Source organism: Oncorhynchus clarkii, chromosome 12 (assembly GCF_045791955.1).
Source record: "Oncorhynchus clarkii lewisi isolate Uvic-CL-2024 chromosome 12, UVic_Ocla_1.0, whole genome shotgun sequence".
NCBI lineage: Eukaryota > Metazoa > Chordata > Actinopteri > Salmoniformes > Salmonidae > Oncorhynchus > Oncorhynchus clarkii.
The window spans coordinates 77464473-77480246 of NC_092158.1; the positions used below are offsets into that span (position 1 = coordinate 77464473).

The window sequence follows — 15774 nt, forward strand, 5'->3', positions numbered from 1 at the left end:
TAAACTGGAAGTAAAACTATTTCACTTATATTGTAATGAATTACCCTATAGGTCATATTTAATAGAAATATGGAAACACTGGACAGATACTTTCATACAGTATTGTGGTGAGTATATGATTTTAGCTCAAGTCTAATGACCATTTATATCAGGTTAGAGCATTAGCATTCAAGTACCTTGACTTACTCATCATCAATGAAATTATTTAGAACATTTGTCATACTAGCCATTGGTGACATACCTGATGTGTCTTACATTCATCCCACCATGCACTGAAAATATGTGTTTGGCAGTTCCTTGTGTCAGTGTGACAACGCTCACATTATGCATTTCCTTGCCACATCAGACAATCCCAAACTCCAATACAGTACTCCTTTTTTTATTTTACATTTGTCTCAAACAAATGTATCTTCCAGAAATATGTACATAATCTATTTAGGTCATATTCACATAGATAATTTCAGTGATACAGGAAAAGAACATAACTATAAATTAGCGATTCTGCTTTGGAACTTTACAAAAAAAAGGTTTTCAAAAACTACATTTGCCATTTTAGAACCACAAGACAACATCACTCTGTTCATAGACACACAGCACAACAGACAGACCTGAAAGATGATGCAAGACTTTCACACAAAAAGACTACTCCTTGGTCAGGTCAACGACAAAAATGACCAATTCTCTATTTCAATGTAGGCAGCCCACTTGTGTGACAATACAACTCTTCTTTCTGAATCCATTGACATGTCCTTTACATCCATATGCACATCGTTACAATTACTACTCAAGATGTAATTATCATTTCCCCATGAATATGTAAGTTATGTTAGTTTTGGCATTTTACCAGCAGGCATCAGTTCATGTACATGTATTGACATGAGAACACAAGCATTAACAAAAAGAACATACTTTTTTTCCAACAAGTACATTACAACTGTGGATGACAAGTGTATAAAAGTGAATAAAAAATAATCTATGGATATGTTAATAATATGTTATAGACAGTATGGTTTAGAGGCATACAGCACATTATGTAAACAACTGTGCTGAAATGTACTATATCAACAGCTAGGCTGTCTCTGTGAGCTCTAAAAAGGCTGTGTCCAGCACAGCTTTGAGAGCAGGGTCTAAAGTCCGTTATAGTGAGCGAGTCTAAGCAATGTCCTTAGAGTGTTCATTCAAAAGAGCTGCTCTTTCCCCAAAAAGGCATACCCGCCTCTATGGGCACTCTTCTTCTCTTGTTCTTTGTGTCAACAGATTCAGTCCCTTTCTGGTCTGACCCTGACCAGTTGATATTTAGTGCACATTCCAGCAACACTGCGTCTTATGTTGCCTGTTTGTCTGGGTGGCTTTTTAACTTGTGGAACTTAACACTGTCAAGCTTTTCAAACCTCTTGCCACAGTGTTCGCAGGTGAAGTTGTAGTGGGCCTCGGGGGTGTGTTTCTTCATGTGCCAGTTGAGAGATGCTCGCTGGCGACACTGGTACCCACAGATCTCACACCTGCAGAAAAGGTAGAGGAGTGGAGGGAGACAAGAGATGAAGGGGAAAAATGTAAGATGATTCAAATCAGCAGAAAGTGTTTTTAGGAGTGCAATGTAGTCATTTCTGTTTGTGAGACAAAATTGCATTTATTGTACAAAACCAAAATATGAAATGTTTAGAGAAAATGAAATAAACCGTCTGGGAGTAAAAACTTGAGTGATCAAAGTGTTTCACTCACTGAAGGGGCGTCTCTCCTGTGTGCGTGCGCCGGTGAACCTCCAAGTGATTCTTCCTTTTGAACGATTTCCCACACGTTTCACAGATGAAGTCTCGGACTCCTACACAAAGTTTGATGACAAATGTATATCACATTTTATTTGTCACATGAGCAGAATACAACAGGTGTAGTAGACCTTACAGTGAAATACTTACTTACAAGCCCTTAACCAACAATGCAGTTCAAGAAATTGAGTTAAGAAAATATTTACAAAATAAACAATAACGAGACTATATAAAGGTGGTACCGGTACCGAGTCAATGTGCGGGGGTGCGGCATCTGTGACAAACTTAGTTGAAAAATGAGAGGACAAAGTTAGTTGGGGTTGGGGTTGCGCAGAATTCAGATGCTTGTAATGTTGAGTCGCCAGGACAGCTCACAACTCATTTAGCCTCTCTGCTGATTGGGGCTCTCAACAATTAGATTTTATTTGGAAGTGATTCAGAATCCCCATTAGACAATATTACTTAAATCAGTCTGTGTATTTAACAGCCATTGTATTTGGTAATTCTACAGACCAGTGTAATGTTTGGAGATTTTACAATCAGGTCAGCAATTATTTCACAGGCAGCACGGTTAGATGCGAGGCGATTGTGAAGCATCACCCAGTCAAGTTCCATGCGGTCAAAACCATTAGCTTTAGAGACAGGTTGACATTCAAAGCTGCATTATACAGTAGACGTCATGGCAGGATACATATGAATACATTACTACTAGCTCATGCGCCAATGTACAGTTTATCAGTATAGCCCAGATTTAGAGTTGTTTGTGCCCACCTGAGTGGATGATCATGTGGCGATGCAGGTGGTTTGACAGATAGAACTTCTTGCCACAGCCGGGGTGGGGGCACACCTTGGTCCTCCCCTTCCTGTGAACCAGATTCACATGGTTCTGCATGGGAACATAAAAAACATATTATGAATCACAGCATGAAATGGTAGTTACAGCAACATGTGTGCATTTCTATTTTCTTTATTCGTAACTTGATGGCACTACAAGGTCAAGGTGTTCCAAATCAAGGCAAAAGCTGAAGTGTAGAGTGCCTAAAAGGGCCTATTTACCTGAAAGCTGCTGATGGCTACATAGACTTGACTACAGCCTTCATACGGACAGTGGAACATCTTGAGCATTCCGTCTGCCTCGATGACAGGACCTCGTCTGCTCCTTCTACATCTGAAATAGAAAAGGGAGTGATGCCCGTGGTTCGTCTACAGAAGTGCTCTGAGGAAGTCAAGATGGGAATGAAAATGGCATGTCCATATAAGTTTGTCTCTACAGATGTGATCCCCATAATTCTGCATGCTGGCCACTCACCTGCTTAGGCCCCTCTGTAGCTCCCTCTCACAGGTCGGCTCCAAGCCATGAGACTCAATACTGGGCTGGAGCAGCTCCTTGTCACTGAGGCCTGAGAGAAAAATATCTCAAACCATTGGAATAGCAAGCTATTCATCATTGATTTTTGTCAATGTCAGTATCCTTTAAATCAACATATACAACAATTACAGCATATTCTAATGCATTGTCTGTCGGCGTAAGCAAAGGCTAAAATACTGTGCCAGCAGTACCTGTGATGGAGTCTTCCTCTGTTGTCTTAAAGTCTGCCACTGACTGGCACATTTGGTTGTAAGCCACGCCCTCTATGACAGTGCAGGTGACCTCCTCCACGTCTCCACCCCCCATGTTGAGCTGGATGCCCTCGGATGCCAAAGCCTCATAGCTGGGGCCAGTGATGATGATCAGCTACAAACGACAGGGAGAGGGACATAGGATAGGCTACATGTTAATATTACTATATAAAGGCAGTGCTTGATTGTGATAAAATTCCAAGACAAATTACTAATGAGTATTTTTAAAAGAAAAATTTAAACCTGAGAACCGTCCAGAGTTCCTCGCTGGTTTGGTATCTCACAGGTGGTCCCCACAGTCTGTAGTGTCTGAGAATCAAATAGCTCCCCTTGCCCAGGCACCTGCATAGAGGCTGGGACTGGATGGAGGTTGGTCTGAGTGTCTACACCAACTGTGTCACCCAATGTCTGTGTGGTGTCCTCCTCATCGGCTTTGTCCAGTCTGTCAGTTAAGGATGCAGTCACTACAACACACTCGTAGCCATCTTGTGATGTACCCACTCCTTCATCTCCCCTGTCTCTTCTCAGGTCTTCAGCCTCCTCCTCTGGGTTGATGTCCTCCCCTACAGCATTGTAACCTGTCTCCTCCTCGTCAGACTCCTGGGCTTGCTGTCTGCCTGCCTCCATCACCGCCTCCATCTCCCAGACAGACTGATTCTCAGAGAGATGCTCCATCAGTGGAGTGTCCCTGGATGGGGCCTCCATCCCTGGGAGCTGGCTGAGAGCCGTGGCCTCCTCCACCTGATCCATAGTCACCGGGGCTCCGGACACTTCCAAATCCCCTCCTGCATCTAGGAAAGACAAGGGTACAGAATACAGATGCATTTAAATACAGGTTACCTGGTTTGTCAAATCAGTGGTTCCCATACAATTACATGTGACCCAGAACAATTAAAAGCCAACTTAGTATCTGAATGTACTGTATCTCTTACCAGTGAGCTGTCTGTGGGCATCTGTCTCTCTCCTCCTCCACCTGGTCATGATTCCTCCAGTTTCCTCTGTCCTTGTGTCCCTGTCAACTTCCTCCTCCATCTCTGTCTCCATCTCAAGCTCACTGGCCCCTCTTGGTGGCGAGGAGAGGTGCTGCACAAATGAATGGTCAGCATCACACTGCCAGATAGCAGAGGTGGAGAATCCAGGTTGGGGTTCCAGAGCTCTGAGCTGCGGTTCATGTGGGCAGGTCTGGGAGTGATCCTGGTACCAGGTCACCATGCTACAAAGGCTAGACACTCTCTCATTTTTCCCTGTAAGAAAATAAGTATCACCAGTGACAAATGTATCAATCCCTCATGTAGGGCTACTTTTCTTTATGGGTAAATGGATCAAATGTGGTGTTTTGTCTTACCTATTTTCAGTTTTGTACATACTTCTGGGGTTGTCTTCCTAGCGGCCAGGAATATAAATATGACAGTGACGTTATTGCATGAGGATACTGTGTTAACGTTAAGCACTATTGAGTTGATAGCCCGAGCTAGCTAACCCAATTGATTGAAGGAGGTGGCCTGGGGAAAGGACTCACATTTAACAGATGACAAGAGAGGGGATAAACTAGCTAAACAATATTAGTTACTAGCTAGTTTGATATTCTGATTTTATGTATTATTCGTAAACTTACCCTCCGTATTTTTGCCGGTATATCTCCCCGTACGTGGAGTTGAGCAAGATTAGGTACTCGGCAAGTCCAGCGTCACTCAAACTCGTTCGCCGACGAAGCTCACTCCAAACCTTGTGAGATTCTCCAAGATAAACTCGCCTAACATCATACTTCTTGCGGGACTCGAGGCGTCTTTGTGCTCGGTCAGAATCCGTGAGCCTGGGACGGCCTCTACAACGCCTCGAAATTGATTTAATTTGATCCCCGGCTTCTTCAGCGTCCAGGGGACCCTCCTCTCCTCCATAGCCATCCGCCATCTTGACAACAGCTGTCTGTTGTTGTCATTCCTAGCGGAAGTTGTCTTACAGGAAGTGACACCACTTGCACAATATGCATTGAGCAGAACGTTTTATCAACGATAAACCAAGTTCATACATGTAGATATATAGCTAAAGAAAGATATGGCCGATATTTTGACCCTTGTCTTTAGGATATTTAACCAACACAATGGAAAAACGAAGGATTTCAAAATGCAGTGCCTTGGTGGTCGGAGACTGTAGCATCAACCATTAGTTGCCTTCCAGAGCCTTCCAGGATCATTGCAAGAATCCATGTCCAACCTGAGCTCCGACAATTTGAAGGTAATTAGCTATTCACATACTACTAGGCCGACCATTTCGAATCTCACCATACCCTCTCTGCTATGCAATCTGGTTTTAGAGCTGGTCATGGGTGCACCTCAGCCACGCTCAAGGTCCTAAACGATATCTTAACCGCCATCGATAAGAAACATTACTGTGCAGCCGTATTCATTGATCTGGCCAAGGCTTTCGACCATGTCAATCACCACATCCTCATCGGCAGACTCGACAGCCTTGGTTTCTCAAATTATTGCCTCGCCTGGTTCACCAACTACTTCTCTGATAGAGTTCAGTGTGTCGGAGGGTCTGTTGTCCGGACCTCTGGCAGTCTCTATGGGGGTGCCACAGGGTTCAATTCTTGGACCGACTCTCTTCTCTGTATACATCAATGATGTCGCTCTTGCTGCTGGTGAGTCTCTGATCCACCTCTACGCAGACGACACCATTCTGTATACTTCTGGCCCGTCTTTGGACACTGTGTTAACAACCCTCCAGGCAAGCTTCAATGCCATACAACTCTCCTTCCGTGGCCTCCAATTGCTCTTAAATACAAGTAAAACTAAATGCATGCTCTTCAACCGATCGCTGCCTGCACCTGCCCACCTGTCCAACATCACTACTCTGGACGGCTCTGACTTAGAATACGTGGACAACTACAAATACCTAGGTGTCTGGTTAGACTGTAAACTCTCCTTCCAGACCCACATCAAACATCTCCAATCCAAAGTTAAATCTAGAATTGGCTTCCTATTTCGCAACAGAGCATCCTTCACTCATGCTACCAAACATACCATTGTAAAACTGACCATCCTACCAATCCCCGACTTCGGCGATGTCATTTACAAAATAGCCTCCAACACCCTACTCAACAAATTGGATGCAGTCTATCACAGGGCCATCCGTTTTGTCACCAAAGCCACATATACTACCCACCATTGCGACCTGTACGCTCTCGTTGGCTGGCCCTCGCTTCATACTCGTCACCAAACCACTGGCTCCAGGTCATCTACAAGACCCTGCTAGGTAAAGTCCCCCCTTATCTCAGCTCGCTGGTCACCATAGCATCACCCACCTGTAGCACGCGCTCCAGCAGGTATATCTCTCTGGTCACCCCCAAAACCAATTCTTTCTTTGGCCGCCTCTCCTTCCAGTTCTCTGCTGCCAATGACTGGAACGAACTACAAAAATCTCTGAAACTGGAAACACTTATCTCCCTCACTAGCTTTAAGCACCAGCTGTCAGAGCAGCTCACAGATTACTGCACCTGTACATAGCCCACCTATAATTTAGCCCAAACAACTACCTCTTTCCCTACTGTATTTATTTTTTTTTTTATTTTGCTCCTTTGCACCCCATTATTTTTATTTCTACTTTGCACATTCATCTACTGCAAATCTACCATTCCAGTGTTTTACTTGCTATATTGTATTTACTTTGCCACCATGGCCTTTTTTTGCCTTTACCTCCCTTATCTCACCTCATTTGCTCACATCGTATATAGACTTGTTTCTACTGTATTAACTCTGTGTCGTTGTATGTGTCGAACTGCTTTGCTTTATCTTGGCCAGGTCGCAATTGTAAATGAGAACTTGTTCTCAACTTGCCTACCTGGTTAAATAAAGGTGAAATAAATAAATAAATAAAAACTACCTATCTAGTTTCGTCCAGCAGCTGTGTTTTTTGGCACTACCTTGATAAACATGACAGAACATAACACACAGCACCACACTCCCTATTGAAATCATTGGTCAGCCCACTGACCTAACAATGTCTTATGACATCAAGCACTTTTATTTTGTGTCATGTTCAATTGGAAAATGCAGCAAGTCAATTATACATTTGTATGTACTTTGTTTGTGAGGTAGGCCCAATGAAGGATGCTTATCTCTTCTCACTATCCTGCCTCCTAAGCAGATAAGAGAGCCCACTCTAAGTACCCCTAATCAGTCACAGAGATGTGCATCACTTATCAGCACAAAACATGCCTGATGGGCCCACTGCCAAGTTCTCCCTAAAAATCAGAGGGAGAAAATGTTTTCCTGAAAATTCCTAAGCAAACAGTTCTGATTATTGTCATGACTTTATTGCAGAAAATCAAGTTAGCTTCAGGACGTTGCCTCTTTACATGAATCAGCCTCTGGATCTGCTGCCCCTCCGTCGCTGATCATCGTGGACGGACTGGAGGGCTACCTGCGCGGGCCTGGGGTGAGTGGTGGCCTTCAGCAGGCGGAACAGTCCTCTGCTGCCCCTCCGTCGCTGATCATTGTGGACGGACTGGAGGGCTACCTGCGCGGGCCTGGGGTGAGTGGTGGCCTTCAGCAGGCGGAACAGTCCTCTGCTGCCCCTCCGTCGCTGATCATCGTTTGACTGACTGGAGGGCTACCTGCGCGGGCCTGGGGTGAGTGGTGGCCTTCAGCTGGCGGAACAGTCCTCTGCTGCACACATCTCTGCTCTGCTGTATGACACGGCTGCATTTCTCTCACAGACCTTGGAAGAGAGAGCCGCTAGTCTGGCCCCGTCGGGTCATAGCCTCGTTCCAGTCCGAGAGGGAAGGGCATGCTGGTTGGGACTCCTCAGACCCTGTCCTCTCAGTGTTAGACCGCTACTTTCAGGTTAGGTGTACCTTGGACCAGGACTGGAACTCTGCCCCTGCTGTAGCAGGACCACAGGACACGTGGCATGTTTACCTCTCTGGTGCTGGGATCACAGAAGACCCTATTGCTAAGGATGAGGATGACTCAAGTCTGGCACGGGAATGGCGACTGGTCATTTGCCCCAATCGCTCAATGGAGTTTACAATGGTTTGAAATCTATTAAATGACTTCACAGTGGACGAGGAAGAAATAAAAGACATGCAAAAAAAGTATATACTTATATCAAACAATCGCATTCCTAAAGACTGAGATGCAAGGGGAACAGTTTTTTTCCAATGCACAAATGGTTTTCACTAGTGTTTACAAAAAGTTTTCAGCAAAGTTTTTGTGTGAATTAAACCACTCCTCCGACTGAATCATACCGTTCCTGACTGCTTTGGCACAATATATTTTTAGTCTGTTCTCCTCCCTTGCCCTGTTGTCTTCTCTCCTACACAATGTGACTTCACATTCAACCATTCAACTCCCCTTTACATTACTTTTCTGTCTAACCGTTGTGCCTGTGGTGCTTTCTAAGATCATTTGTAGAGGGAAGATTAGGCTGATGCTATAGACGGGATAGCAGAGAACGTCACGAAAACGATGCGCACGCTTCAATGGGGCAGAAGGCGGTATGTTGTTGTCATTCTGGGTGGCCAGATAGCTAGCAACAATGACAAGAAACTGCCATGTGGGGAATCTTAAGTGGCTTGTTTCAGCTAGTTTTATCTTACCATGTCTTGTTTTGACTGATGTCATGTCTATGCTAATATGGCAAAAATTTGCTAGCTAGCTAACCATCAACTGTAACTATGTATTTGAGACAACAAGTGCTCATTGTACAAGTTTATTTATGTTTTCAATAAACATTGGAGACAAAATATAGTGTACATGTTGTAAACAATCTAAGCCAACCCTGTCGATTTTGCCACATAGTTGGGCACCTGTCGGTTTTATTGCTAAACAACCAAACCATCTATAGCTATTAGCTGTCAGGGACAATTAGAACGTCTCCACATTTTTCTCAACTAACGGACAACAAGTACATCAAATGGTGCACAGTTTACAAGCATTTCGCTACTCCCGCAATAACATCTGCTAAATATGTATATGTGACCAATAACATTTAATTTGCTTTAATGCCATACATTTTTTTAAATCGTATTAGTACAAAAAAAAACAATATTGTGAAGATATCAAATATAGAAGCGCATCAGAATTGATTAACATTTATGTTATATTTCAGGCATTATATTGACATTTTTGTTGACCATAAAAAAACTGAGTTACAGAAATGATAGGTTGTCAGAAGTTTCATATAGGTAATCATCACAGTATTATCATAACATGTAATGAAAAAGTCAGGAAACATTCACCAGTTTGTTTAGAAATGAACACAAAAAATAACTGAAAAGCAAAGGGTTTAAAGATAGACAAATTAGGAACTAATTGATATTCCAAATGTTAGTAAACTAAAAATAAACAAAACATTTTTGATTGGAGCCTTTATTCTAAACAAATTTTCACATGGGTTGTTTTTAAAAGATTTCCCCTTATTTACTAGGCTATGTTCTATACCTGTGCTCTGTGAGGGGATTGTGCTCCTCATCTTATCTGGACAGATCAGAACCTCATCTCATTATGCGAAGATCTAGGTCAGTCATATAAGGAAAGTTGTGAACTTCACTTGTTATGACGTCCAATACCCTTTTCCCCAATGCCCAGGCTACTCAACTACTGTCCACATTCTAAGGAACGGGACGATACCACTATCTTGGCAAAGAAACAAAACACGAAGCAGATTTAACTTCTTTAGGAAAACCGCCCTAATGTTGGAAACAAATCATTTTGTTGTCATCCACGTTTATTTATTTTCCAAGCTATAGCGCATAATATTTTACATATAGCAGGCTTTTAAAGGACCAAAGAGTTTAATCTGCTTTGTTATAGTTTTGCCATGGAAAGAATATTGCGATACTCTACCACCCTCAAACTAAACTCTGGACCTCGAAGCCAGTTCAACTCCGTTTTCATTGTTCGCCTCTAGTCAGGGACTGATTTAGACCTGTGACTCCAGGTGTGTGCAATTAATTATCAGGTAGAACAGAAAACCAGCAGGCTCCGGACCTTGTAGGGTCAGAGTTGAGTATGCCGACCCTACCACATTGAATTGTCATATTCACATGTGCCTATATATACAACTGTATTTTTTACCAATGGACAACTTAAAATGTGACAAGCTTTTTTCAATCTACCCATGCATTTAGCCAAATCACAATTTTTGTTTGTTGGGTGGGAGGAATTACCTACATTTTCAACAAACTGGTGTTTATTTAAACCAAAAAAAATAACATTTGAATTATTTACAGTTTCAGCAATTATGGCCTCTCAAAATGTATGATAATATGTAAGATTCAATGAGGTGACAATTAGACAGATATACACACATTCATACACTGGAACCATCATGACTTTTACAACCTTTGTTGATCTAAGCATTGCAAGCAAAAGGTGTACAATAGCATCATCCTGAAATGTGACACATTGCCTAAACACATTCCTGCACATCCTACAGTACCTCTTCATTCTCGCAGGAGCTCCATGTTAAGACCATGGCTACATCTTAGTGATACTCTTGTACAATACACAATAGACAAACACAATATAAGTGTCAACATTATCTAGTTATTCCAATAAAAATATAGAAAATAACCTTATAAATTGACCTACAAGATCCAGTGATTTAAGAATATACACATTACACGTGTTTTATAATATCAGCTTTAGAGTGTTTTAGTTGTTCATGTTTTTCTCAAGCAGCTGCCTTCTGATTGACGGGATATTGTGAGAATGAGCATGTGACATCCAAAGAAGTATGAAATCCTTATCAGGGATACGTTTGACTTTTCCTCACCAAAGCCTTTGAGCTTAAATGTTGCTTTGTCTGTTATCTCATAGTTATGAGAGTAGCCTACACCCTGGCTTTTTACATTCCACTGACAAGAAGATGGAGTCCGTGTAGAAGCCTTGGCCAAACATCCCAACTGTTTTTCAGCTTCAATGGACCTTTAAGCCTCAGTTCATAGCCTGCTACATAGCTTAGCCTTAATTCAGAATGCAAAGTGGATGGGCGTACCTATGGGTCTTCTGTGTGCAGGGATCTCGTTCTTGTACTCATTGGTATAGATAACTCCCTTCCCAATGTCATCGATCTTATTCGAGCTCATCGGACTGTAATCCATGGAGACGCCTGAGTCGGCCACTGCCATGTAGGTGTACCCGGGGCCCTTGGACGGCCAGGTGTGGTTTGGGTACTCAAAACTGGACTGGGACGAGAGGCGGCCCGATCCTGAGCTCTGTTGGACGGAGCCCAAGTCTGATCGAGATTCAGAGGATGTCCTTCCAGAGGCAAAGAGAACCTGCAGGGGCAAGGTTTCTTCCAATATGTCGTCCAGAGGCTCCTCCACACTGTGGTTCTGAGCATTGAGGGTGACATAGGCATCATGGGACTCCAGTAGAGAAGACTGGGTCCAGGGTGCAGGGTGCTGATGAATAGCCCGGAGCTGGTCCATCGGCCAGTGCTCCTGGGGGGTTTCTCTCCACCCCTCCATCAATGCAGGATCCACCCTCTTTAGCTTCTTGTCTTCATCCTCCTCCTCACCAAGTGCCTCTGAGGCCTTGGGCGGCAAAGCGGAGCTGGGTAAGGCGGGACCAAGGCTAACCTCTGAGAGCACCTCTAGTGGCACAGGGAATTCCTCGGAGTAGAAGTAGGTTGACCTCAACCATAAGCCTCCAGTGCTGTGGCCCAACCACTCCTATTGACAAACCAAATGAGAGAGGTTCAGGAGTTTGCACTAATATTGAGTCAAGATGAACAGACTACGATACACACAAAGGATATAGATAAGCACTGCACAGGGTACTTCATACCGAGTTTCATATTCCAAGGATACGAAGAATAATACTTGATTTATTTGTCTCACCTGAAAGTCACCGCCATAAACCTTAAAGAGGCCTTGGAACTTGCTTTCAGGGGTGGGAATGATTGGCCAGATCTTCTTCAACAGGAACCTGAGGACAATATTGTACAGCCTTATTCCATAAATACACCACTGAGGATGTCTCTACAAAGGAGATCACTAAAGAGTGTAGTTACAGTGGTAGACTAAGAACATTGGAAACTTGTTGTTTATGGTAACTGACCTGCGATGAGACATGAGCACAAGGAGAGACAGCAGGGTGAGGACGAGAGAGATGATGAGACTCAGGGACACGATGAGAGGGTCCAAGTCTGCAAATAAGATAACACATCAACAAGGTTACACCAGGGATGAAATCCAAGGGAGGGATCCCTCACAAATAGAACAAAGATGTTTAGCTCACAAGACAAGCACATTATTTTGGTGACCGTGTGAATGTTTGAAGCTTACCACCAGGCATTGTTTCCATCAGTACCGGGTCAGTCCAGGCGCTCCAGTAGCCGCTGTAGCTGATGCCGTCCAGTTTGACACGAATGCGCACCTTGTACTTAGTGCCTGACTGCAGACCACGCAAGATGAGCTCAGAGCTGGCTTGCACCTCCTCCACCTGAAGACGAGATGATAATGCATTGTCATTGACACATCTCTGCCGAAGGCCAGGAAAGGAACGGCACCATTATTCACAAGAACTTCAAACGTTTCTCTTGTCTGGTAACAATCTTCTACCTCTGATATGAGTGTGTGTTGTTCATACCTTTCCAATGTGGCTCCCTGCCATGGCGTAGCTGACCTCGTACATCATGCTGTCACCCATGTACTTGAGAGAGGGAGGCAGCCAGCTGGCCTTCAGCTGCCCCTGCATCCCTGTACTCGTCAATGTCAGATTGGCAGGCGGGTCTAACAGGACTGACACACAGACATGAAAAGAAAATGTAATTCCTAAATCCTGAGAAAAAACTAATGGAATAGTTCCCAAATGTCACCCACAACCAAAACTCTATAACTCACAGACAGCTTCAATGAAGAGACTGCGGTTGTGGATCAGCAGGTCGTCCCGAAACACCCGGATGTCAAGGGGCACAAATAATTGAGTCTGGGACAACCTGCAAAAATACAGCCTCTTGCCACCTGCTGCTGGTAGGGCAGTTACGGAACACTCACTGCTGTTCTCATTCCTGCAGAGGAGGAGAGACATTTGGATTGTTTACACTTTGTATCAAGTTTCTAAGCTAAATGGAAAATTGAGGTGATCATTCTTCAAAACACATGTTCATAGCAAGTAGCTACCCTCTACCAAGACAGGGTGAGAGGATATGGTACACGTAGCAGCAATTATTAACTGAACGCTTTGCCTGATCATGACGTACTGGTATGTGTATATGAATGAGTATTGGTCAGCAGAGCCAGTCCTTTCCTCATCCTCCTCCCAGAAGCAGGTGAGGTCTGACATCCCTTCAGCAAAGCACTTTGGATTCTCTGGCTCAGCGTGGAGCAGCAGAGCCACTGTGTGGACAAGGGAGGGAAGTCTTAGTCCACAAGGAAAATGTGTGTTGGGGCATTATTGGTTTGAACAATTTAGTAAACACAGGTGAAGACTTAAAGTAAGTCTCCAAACAGCTCCAGAGGAATAACTATTGATGATTAAGTTATTATTATAACTATTTTTAACAGCTATTAAATTGACCAAATTGTGCAAGGAAACACAAAAACTTTTGACAATTGATAACCTGTATCTATCTTAACCCAAATCTAAAACATCAAACCTATTATGTTGAAATACAAAATAAAACATGATTGAAAATCAGCGTTGTAATTGTAAACACTTGTGTTACAGAAGGTGAAGAAAACAAGTAGGCTATTTGGGAAAATGTGTCCTACCTTTAGTTTCCAAAGCTTGTGCACCATGCACGATGGACGTTTTCTGAGCGCAAAATAATACACAAAATACCAACAGCTTATTCAGGTTATTGTTTGTCATCTTTTTGTCTCCTCTGAGAACAAAGCGGCCTAGGCGTTCTGTTGTACTGCATAACTGGTAGGCAACCAGCTCCAAACGTCTGTTTTCTCCATCTCGCTTCGTGACAGTCTGTCTCCGAGATACTATGGATAGTGCAACACAGTTGTGCATGCATCACAGGAGATAAGGTGTGAGCGGGTGTCCAAGCCAAGCTGTTTACTTTTTACTCAAACCCAACTGTAGAGGTGGAGCATACAAAATATTTTCACTCATGTCTGTGGGCGGGACTAGAGTAAGGTTACAACATGCTTCCAATGGAACAATATGTCCCTCCAAACCACAGGGAACCTTGGAGAAAGCTGAGGGCCACAACACAACTCTAAGTGACAACTGCATTTAGTTGTAGTGGGTATTTTTTTCGACATGCATAAGTGAGGTTCCTTATTGTGAGGAACAAAGGAGGCACGTGACAGACATACACAGGTAATAGGGTAGGCCTAATAACTGAAAACCCACATGGAGCCAGTGAACTCACAACTCGGCATAAACGGTCTCTTATCTCTGACCTACACCCATGTTTTTGAGCTCGACCTGCGTTATCTGTATTGCAAAGGGTAGTGTCCCGTGATAAGCATGGGGGCGTTTAGGCTCATCCCAACCCTACATCATTTGAATGTAATTTAGCCTGGCCTTACATCACTTGACTTGTGGGTCCAGGCGGAGGATTTCTCATTTGGCACTAAGGAAGATCACTGATAGGCACCAGTATATGATGTAAGACTACTATGATGTAAAAATATAAAAAGGTTACAAAACATTGCAAGTAGATTAACTGCAAAGGACACAGAAAGGATGTGGGTAACTGGTAGGTGACAGGAAAGGGCACCAGGAAACCTCTTATTGTTGAGGAGGACCACGGCAGTGTGGTTTTCTGTGTCGTTAGATAAACCCCCCCCCCCCCCCCCCATTCCAAATGGGAAGGGAGGTAGGACGTAAGGCCATAAATTATAGATGGTATCACCATGAAGACTAACCTAACCACATAGAACATGGGTCTCGAGCCTTTGTCCGCTTGAATGCATAGATGTTGTGCTTTCACAAGTTCTAATCATCTAAACGATTTTAGCATCAGGATTGCACAATAAAACGACAACTCAGCATTTATATTTTGTAATGAAGTCTTTATTTTCATAAACACATTCAATGTATATGCCTTTTCTAATAAGATTGTCCATCAAACAAAGAGCCTTAAATAGGAACAAAACAAATATACATTAAGACACAACAGTATAGTTCCCCCTTAATAGTATTACAAACCTCCTATATAACCTATGAAATGCCAGACTACATAAAACGAACCAATTCCACAGAAAAGAAATAAAAGGATAAAATGACTCACAACTTCAGATGAACATAATTATCCCAAAAAATATGTTTTTTGAATCAACTGACATTGAAGTATTTAGATAAACTGGGTATCAGTGCATCAGCAAATCAAATCAAATTTTATTTGTCACATATACATGGTTAGCAGATGTTAATGCGAGTGTAGCGAAATGCTTGACGCGAAGCGAGGCGGCCAT

General features: G+C 43.2%; 2 protein-coding genes and 1 pseudogene across 3 annotated transcripts; 1 reads left to right on the forward strand and 2 right to left on the reverse strand.

Moving 5' to 3' along the window:
• Positions 1 to 36: 36 nt before the first annotated feature.
• On the reverse strand, positions 37 to 5344 carry LOC139422255 (zinc finger protein 653-like). Its single transcript, XM_071173433.1, has 10 exons — positions 5002 to 5344; positions 4732 to 4769; positions 4319 to 4630; positions 3630 to 4177; positions 3327 to 3501; positions 3076 to 3166; positions 2823 to 2934; positions 2538 to 2652; positions 1723 to 1822; positions 37 to 1502 (listed from the first exon to the last, which is right to left on the reverse strand). The coding sequence occupies exons 1-10, from the start codon at positions 5295 to 5297 to the stop codon at positions 1325 to 1327; spliced, it is 1965 nt and encodes a 654-aa protein (XP_071029534.1). The 5' UTR covers positions 5298 to 5344; the 3' UTR covers positions 37 to 1324.
• Positions 5345 to 5441: 97 nt separating this feature from the next.
• On the forward strand, positions 5442 to 8428 carry LOC139422547 (uncharacterized; annotated as a pseudogene).
• A 660-nt stretch (positions 8429 to 9088) lies between these two features.
• Positions 9089 to 14434, reverse strand: LOC139421365 (erythropoietin receptor-like). Of its 2 annotated transcripts, none has more exons than XM_071172189.1 (8): positions 14113 to 14434; positions 13602 to 13737; positions 13243 to 13409; positions 12989 to 13140; positions 12685 to 12841; positions 12458 to 12545; positions 12238 to 12325; positions 9089 to 12069 (listed from the first exon to the last, which is right to left on the reverse strand). In XM_071172189.1, the coding sequence occupies exons 1-8, from the start codon at positions 14360 to 14362 to the stop codon at positions 11365 to 11367; spliced, it is 1743 nt and encodes a 580-aa protein (XP_071028290.1). In that variant the 5' UTR covers positions 14363 to 14434; the 3' UTR covers positions 9089 to 11364. The 2 variants fall into 2 exon arrangements, with proteins under 2 accessions (XP_071028290.1, XP_071028289.1); XM_071172188.1 differs by having other exon boundaries at positions 13587 to 13737; positions 14113 to 14430.
• Positions 14435 to 15774: the final 1340 nt, after the last annotated feature.